Source organism: Monodon monoceros, unplaced genomic scaffold (genome assembly GCF_005190385.1).
Source record: "Monodon monoceros isolate NGI ecotype Baffin Bay Population unplaced genomic scaffold, NGI_Narwhal_1 Super_Scaffold_20, whole genome shotgun sequence".
Taxonomy (NCBI): Eukaryota; Metazoa; Chordata; class Mammalia; order Artiodactyla; family Monodontidae; genus Monodon; species Monodon monoceros.
This window is the reverse complement of record NW_021703777.1, coordinates 46,494,124-46,502,132: the sequence shown is the minus strand read 5'-3', so window position 1 is coordinate 46,502,132 and position 8,009 is coordinate 46,494,124. Positions and strand designations below refer to the sequence as shown.

General features: G+C 42.7%; 1 protein-coding gene across 2 annotated transcripts; it reads left to right on the top strand.

The window, feature by feature from the left end:
• The first annotated feature begins 370 nt into the window (after positions 1-370).
• Positions 371-7,152, top strand: ODAPH (odontogenesis associated phosphoprotein). Of its 2 annotated transcripts, XM_029235977.1 has the most exons (3): positions 371-437; positions 6,390-6,529; positions 6,671-7,152. In XM_029235977.1, the coding sequence occupies exons 1-3, from the start codon at positions 371-373 to the stop codon at positions 6,752-6,754; spliced, it is 291 nt and encodes a 96-aa protein (XP_029091810.1). In that variant the 3' UTR covers positions 6,755-7,152. The 2 variants fall into 2 exon arrangements, with proteins under 2 accessions (XP_029091810.1, XP_029091809.1); XM_029235976.1 differs by having other exon boundaries at positions 6,390-7,152.
• The last annotated feature ends 857 nt before the right edge of the window (positions 7,153-8,009 follow it).

Here is an 8,009-nt window from a genome sequence, read left to right as displayed (position 1 = left end):
CAGAGGGAAGCGGTGCTGAACATTTCCTGGACAGATTCTTTCTCTTGCTGAGGGAGACCTATATACACAAGTAATGAGAAGGCACTAAGAGGGAAAGTTTGAAGGAATTAAAAGGATAGTGAGGGCGTGGTTGTCCACAATCCAACTCCAACCAAGGACAGATGAATGACGTTTGGCTGTCATTACAAGAAGCTCTGGTTGACAAATACTGTCTGGTATTTCCTTGCTGATTTCTTACCCTCACACCACAGGCCCTAATCCCTGTGGTCCACTATGCAAATGAAAACTCCCTGAATCGGTCTGCGGGTGACTCACCAACCCCTTTTAAGCCACGTTGGGTCCAAGGCAGTGACTGCTTGGGGTAGAAGCCATGGCTCACAGACTCTGCTTCTCCTACTGGCTACTGGTCTGCTGGTTGGTGGTAACTGTGGCAGAAGGTAAGGGTTTCGTTTTTATTCTACTGTGGGTCCAGTAATTAATAAGTTGTGTGAAAAGACAAAATTTGGCTCCATGATTATGCATATCGTGAACTGGAACTATTTACGTCAGCTTTCATCAGCCTGTGTGGTTAAAGAGAAAGAGGCTGAATTTTATCATCGGAAGGTCCTAGTCTCAGCCCTAGCTATGTGACTTTAGACACACTTAACTGTTCTGATATCCATTTCCTCAAGTGTGAAGTGACAGCATTAATGATGTCCATTATTATGGGGGTCGTGAGGACCAAATGAGCTATCATGCAAGAAAAGCTCTTCATCCTTCAAGCACTATATGGATACTAGTTATTATTGATATAGAGCTAACAATTTCCACCCTGAATTACAGCAATGTCCACCTCTTTATATGCCCAACAGCATGGTATTTTGCCCATGGTGGGTGTTCGGTCTCTGTTTATTAACTGCTTTAATTAATCACATCTAGTCAGTTGTGTCTTGGTGCTGCAGAGGTTAGCCTAGACTTCTTTCTTTAAGATTCTATTAGATTCAATTTCTCCCCTACTCCTTTCTCTTTCCTTTTCCCCCACTACAAAATTTCCAGATGGCCTGAGCCAGAGCATTGGCTTACAAACCCTGGGGACAGAAAAGAAAAGGGGGAGAGCCCCAGGAGTCAAACTGAGTCCTCCACCACTTTCACGTGGGCTGGGGCTTTGCAGGAGCTCAGTCAGACCCTAGTCATCCCTAGCAAGTTCCCTGCACCCATCCACCAAAGCTCACAACAGAACAGAAAGGGGCAGGGACATCAGAGGTGGTGGTGAGGCCACCAGAGATCACCTTGTCCAATCTCTGCATGAACTCAGGCGATCAGAGGGCAAGGAGACAGATTACAAAGAACACCTGCCCGATTCCCAAGACAAGACCTGCAAACATCACCCGCTAAAAGTGACATCTGAAAGTGGCACCATAAAACAAAACCTGACACCGGGCACCTTTCCAGAAAGTCAACCACACTTCAGGAAACCTTGTAAATACGTAGCTAAATAAGTTATAATGAGATTAGAGGTTTATTCACATTTTTTTTTTAAAACACCATTAAAATGTGATTTCTGATTTAGGCTCACTCTTCCCCACTATCCCTCAGACTAGCCTCAAAGACCTTCAAATGCAGCTTCACTCTCTCCAGGCAGCCCTGGCTCCAGGCCATCACCCACTTACACATGCCCTGGCTCTGCCAGACGGGGTCATGTGTGGGTCTCCAAACCCACCCTGTTCTCTCTGTCCTCCACAGCAGCAGCTATGGTTGCCCCCGCTCCTGATTTCACCTCTGTTTATTGCAATTCTGCTTCACATGGTGACGTTTAATGTCACTATAGTATTACCTTCACATAAGGATTTCTTAAGACACATAGCTTTAAAATTGCAATCTCCCTCTCTCTGACATCTTTGAATTCTTAGAGCAATTTGTATATCATGCATGGTCCATACTGCATTCTGCTCTGCATTATAGATCCATGTATTTGTAACGTCTCCCCACCTCTCGAGGGCAGGCCCCATGTCTTTATCATCTCTGCATTTGTCACAGCACTGTTGAAACTACTAGACTTATAGCATAGGATTGAAAGAGGCCTGTGTGAACTTGTATGAACTGGGCTCCAATGTCTTTACCTGTAAAATTAGAGATTTGGCTAAAATAGCCAGTTATTCTGTGAGTCTACAAAATGAATTAAGTTGCAGTTACTGTGAGCAGATTAATCACAGGACTTATATTTCTTTTTGGTTCGACTCTAAAGGCACCTGAGAATTTTTGTGACACTCCAAGTGTAAAAGAAGAACTGCATACTTATACATCAAGGATAAAACTTACTTCTCTTAGAAATCAGGGTAGTTCACTACAAACCAGCTATTGTCTGCCCAAATAACCACAGAGTACAGATAATTATATATTTTTAAAAAAGGTCATCTCACCCTTACTTTTTTTTTTTAAGTACTAGTTGTTAGCATACGATGAATTTTATGTCTAGACTATAGTAAACCCACTTAAAATTGATGTCCAAACTCCAAGCAATATTTTGGGTCTTGATTATTTTATTATCCTTTAATTTTTTTAATTTATTTTATTTTATTTTTGGCCGCATTGGGTCTTCGTTGCTGAGTGAGGGCTTTCTCTAGTTGCAGCAAGCAGGGGCTATTCTTCGTTGCGGTGCGCAGGCTTCTCTTTGCAGTGGCTTCTCTTGTTGTGGAGCACAGGTTCTAGGTGCACGGGCTTCAGTAATTGTGGCTTGTGGGCTCTAGAGCACAGGCTCAGGAGTTGTGGCACATGGGCTTAGTTGCTCCACGGCACGTGGGATCTTCCCAGACCAGGGCTGGAACCCGTGTCCCCTGCATTGGCAGGTGGATTCTTAACCACTGCGCCACCAGGGAAGCCCTATCCTCTAATTTTGAATGTAAGTTATTATTGCAATTTTCCTGGGACTGGAGGGACTTCCCTGGCGGTCCAGTGGGTAAGGCTCTGCACTCCCACGTCAGGGGGCACAGGTTCAACCCCTGGTGGGGGAACTAAGATCCTGCATGCCGGGCAGCGAGGCCAAAAAAATTTTTTTTTTAATTTTTTTCTGGGACTGGAATGAAATACTGAGCTTCACAAAAATCTACAGAGAGGAACTCAGCATCTACACTCAACTTCTGCCTCATTCAATTAATCAGCTATGTACTGGGTATGAGGCCAAGCCAGGGACTGTTCTGGGTACTAGGGACATAGCAATGACCAACAGAGTCAACAGGCCTTGTCGTGATGGAGGCCCAATAACAACAGCTAAGACCTACCAAATGCATATGTCAGGCATGTTCTCAGCACTTTACATATCTTATCTTAGACACTACAACAAGCCAGTGAGATAGGTAGTAGTATTTTCTCCATTTCACAAATAAGGAAAAGAAGACTGGGAGAGGTCAAGGAAGCTGTCGATGGTCACACAATTATTAAACGGCAGAGCTCAGGGATCCTATGCTGTTCTGCCTCTCAAAATGTTTCCAATCTGCGCTTAAATATTTGACCTACTTTGGTCTAATTATAGTTGCAGAAGAGCTCTTTGTGTTTGATATTCAGTATCTCTGGTGTCATGTCAGTATGTTACATAATGAGAAATATTTGCTGGTTAATGATCACATTATCCCTGAGGGGTAGGAATGTGGTAACTTTTGAAATTATGGAAACTGAGATTTCTCTCAGTCTGTTCAAGTCCACTGTAGGCACTGGGCTAGCGATGATCAGACAGATACTTCAGTGCAGGAGGAATACAACCGCTGAATAGTAATCACGTGACTGTTGAATATGATGCAAGTGGACTCACAGGGTTCTAGGGAAGCATGTTGCCAGGGGCCTTAAGCCAGCCTCAAGGGAGGGAAGGCCTCCCTGAGGAAATGAGACATGACCTACCATAAACTTCTTTGGTTCTACTTCTCTCACTTCAGAGAGAACTCTACACACTTCTGAGTCTCTTTTTTCCCACCTATTTAAGCCACTGGAATCTGACTCGGTTTCCTCCATTCCACAAAAACTACTTCAAAAAAATCATCCATGGCTCTGGGCTTTTAAAAATCTGGTTCCAGATGCCTAGAGCACCATTGTCAGGAGGATTTGGAGAATAGCCTCAGTTTTAAGAAGTAGAAAAAGCACAAGGGGTGGGTGATTTTAAAAACTGGAGTCCAGCTTACTGAGTGGCAGAGCCCAAGACCTAGCTAAGCCTGATCTGATAGCAAAATGTCAAGATGGAGCTTAAGAATAAGGCTAGCTTCAGACTTCCCTGGTGGCACAGTGGTTAAGAATCCTCCTGCCAATGTATGGGACACGGGTCCGAGCCCTGGCCCGGGAAGAGCCCACATTCCGCGGAGCAACTAAGCCCGTGCGCCACAACTCCTGAAGCCCGCATGCCTAGAGCCCATGCTCTGCAACAAAAGAAGCCACCACGATGAGAATCCCGCGCACCACAACGAAGAGTAGCCCCTGCTCACCGCAACTAGAGAAAGCCCGTGCATAGCAACGAAGACCCAACGCAGCTAATAATATATAAATTTTTTTTTAAATTTAAGAATAAGGCTAGCTTCTCCCCTAGTGACTGGGTTCTCAGCAGAAAGTTTTTATGTTACAAAGGTTCAGAATTGATCTGATTGTGTAGAGGAAAGAATGAGTAATATGGGATTTAGTCATCTTCTGTAGTTTGAAATGTCTTAATCTAGTTTCAGCCATAAGATTTTAATGCTCAGTAGCCTGGGTGGGTATGGGAGAAAGGGTCAGTATTTAATTCAAGAAACAGACACCCATTCAAGCTTGCTTAAAAGAAAATGAATAGAGCTGGAGGTGGGGTGATTATTATAAAGATATTTCCAAGGACCTTAAGTACAGCCAGCCCTCAAAAAGACCAGCCCTGAGAAAGTCAAGAGTCAAGGTTACTCTCATCATCACTCTGTTACCACAGAGGCACTTGTCTCTTTTCCTCTTTGAGAGGCTTTCCCCATTTTACAGCTATGGAAATATTGGTTTCTCTGTTTATTCAACATTCAACTGGCCAATACCTAACACTCCAGCCCCCGCCCTACCACTTCCGGTAACATCTTCCACTAGCTGTGTCTCTGTTGAAATTCTTGAGTGAGAATCTGATTGGTCACTGGCCAGCCAATGAATGAGTTGAGTGTCTAACAACAGTCCAATCAGCCATAGCCAAAGGAGTGTAGTACTGACCTTTCCAGGTATTATGGGTGAAACAGAATCTCTAGAAGGGGCTATGAATAAGCATACCCAGTACAACCAAGAAACCTGAATTCAGCTGTTTTAAAGGTGAGGGGAATCTAGCTCTCAACTCACTGTGAGGAATTCATTTTTCCATCATTCACACTCAGCAACCCTTTCCAGGCCTGTTTTGGTAAGTCTCTAAGGGAGTGAAGAAATAATTTCCTAAAGGAAAGCTTGCTTTTTCGCAGCCAGTTTGATTGTATGATACAGCTAGAGGGAAGACCTTGACACTGGAGGTTGATCCAAATTTCTTCTCAGAAATTAATGTCATCCTGGTCCTCAGTGCTCATTCCCCTGGAGCAAGTAGATGTTCCCTCCCTTCCTCTTCAGGGAATGATTTCACTGCTGGGGAAGTGAAGCAGGCCTTTTCTTTACATTACTTTTTTTCCATCAAATTTTCTTTCTTTATTTATGCACAATAAAATGCACAAATCTTAAGGGCATATATTGATCACATTTTAGATATGTGTGTGTGTATACATATGTGTGTACATTTGTATTTTTGTGTATATAGGTATGTATGTGTAAATATAAATGTGTGTGTGTGTATATCTATCTCCATATTCATGTAACAACCACCCAGATCGAGATCTAAAGAATTCACTGGTCACTTTTTCCACTAAATAACACCTACGCTAACCCTAAGCTAACTATTTTTGACTTGTTTTTTTTACCATAGATTAGTTTTGCTTGTTCTTGAACTTCATAAAAATGGAATCTTACAGTATGTACTCTTTTGTGTCTAACTTCTTTGCCCAACATAACATCATAGGATACATCCATGTTGTTGTATTAGTAACTCTTCCTTTTCATTGCTGAGTATTCTTTCATTGTATGAATACACAGTTTGTTTATCCATTCTCCTATTGATGGACGCTGGCATTGTTAGCAGGTTTGGGTTAATGTTAATAAGACTGTTGTGAACGTTCTTGAGCTAGTCTTTTGTAGATATAAGCACTCATTTCTCTTGGGTAAATTCCGAGTGGAATTTCTGGGTCATAAGGAGTGTCCGTGTCTCATTTTACTGGGCTGGGCAGTTCTCTCAAACATGCTTTGAGACTCTAGAATTCTCTCTTCCGCTCTTTCTCCCCTGCCTCCACCTGAAGACTCTCCCCTCTGCTCCTGTCATCAGGCCTGTTTCCTGACTTGCGCTTTTCTCCCCACAGGACAGGAAGAGGTATTCACCCCTCCTGGAGACTCACAAAATAATGCAGAGCCTACAGACTGCCAGATCTTTACACTTACCCCTCCTCCCACCACAAGGAACCCAGTGACGAGGATCCAGCCCATCACCAGGACACCCAGGTGTCCCTTCCATTTTTTCCCACCACAAAGGCCCAGAGTCCACATTAGGTTCCCATACAGACCTTTCCTCCCTCCGATGTGCTACCACCATTTTCAGTTCCATCCATTTTTTCGGCCGCACAGTCGCCTTCCTCCTTATTATTATTTCCCCAGAAGAAGACTCTGGAGAGGAAGCTCCTCTGAGGAAAGCAGAGAAAAGAGAGAAGCCCCAAACGTGCTGAAGTAAAAGAAGCCAAGGCCTCAGGAAAGACTAGAAAAAGATTTCTGTTTTCAGTGACTACACTAAAACTATTGGACTGGAAAATTAAGCATCTTAAACTCCACCGACTAGAAATTGTTCTCCTTGTCAGCAGTGAACATATTGGTTTATAGGTTATCCATGTTTGCAAAATACAAGCAATAACTACATTATTCTTACCTCTTAGTTTTTATGATCACAGGATACTTACGCAAGAAAAGTTCTAAAATAGGTTGTTCCAATAATACCTATCATACTGCAATACCAGAAGAATCAGCTCCATCTTCTAAATTACAGTGAAGAGCATTTAAATAAGTTGAGATTGTTATAAACCAAATGGAGACATTAATGACCCCTTTTATACTCACTGGAAAACTTACAAAGCAAGGCGCATTTACAAAGTGAACTTTAAAAGAAATTATAAAAAACTGAGGGGTTTCCCTGGTGGCGCAGTGGTTGAGAGTCCGCCTGCCGATGCAGGGGACGCGGGTTCGTGCCCCGGTCCGGGAAGATCCCACATGCTGCGGAGCGGCTGGGCCCGTGAGCCATGGCCGCTGAGCCTGCGCGTCCGGAGCCTGTGCTCCGCGGCGGGAGAGGCCACAACAGTGAGAGGCCCGCGTACCGCAAAAAGAAAAAAAAAACTGAAAGCTTCATTTTATTCTCTGGCAGTGGTTATTTATTCGTTTTTAATGGAGATATAATTGACATTATATTAGTTTCAGGTTATATAACATAATGACTCGATATTTGTATATATTGCAAAATGATCACCACAGTAAGTTCAGTTAACATCCATCACCTCACATAGTTACAAAACTTTTTTCTTTTGATGAGAACCTTCACGATCCACTCAGCTTTCTAACAACAACAACAGCAAAAGAAATTATAAAGATTAAAACAAAACAAAGTTATGGGGAGTCTGACTATAGGTAATACTTTAAAGGTATTATAAGCTAAATTACCTAACCAAAAAACTCTTTTTTAACTGTAATATGTACTTCAGCAACCGATGAAAATTAGTTTGATAAGTATCTCACTGTTTCTCCCGTTATCATCATATAGATACTAGTTTAAACGATGTGCTTCCCCTAAAACTTTCAACATGATTCCAGGCTCAAAATTCCAATTAAAAGTTTACAGGATGTTCCTATAACTCTAGAACTCCACAGACACAAGTTCACTCAGCTACAGGAACCTTGTATTCTGAGGATGCAATGTAAGTAACAAATCCCACAGGCTGCAT

Excerpts from the sequence above, each read along its gene's own strand:
- ODAPH (XM_029235976.1), top strand. The coding sequence starts at position 371 with ATGGCTCACAGACTCTGCTTCTCCTACTGGCTACTGGTCTGCTGGTTG. Across the intron at positions 438-6,389 it reads GGTGGTAACTGTGGCAGAAG|GACAGGAAGAGGTATTCACC; the intron begins GTAAGGGTTTCG and ends TTCTCCCCACAG.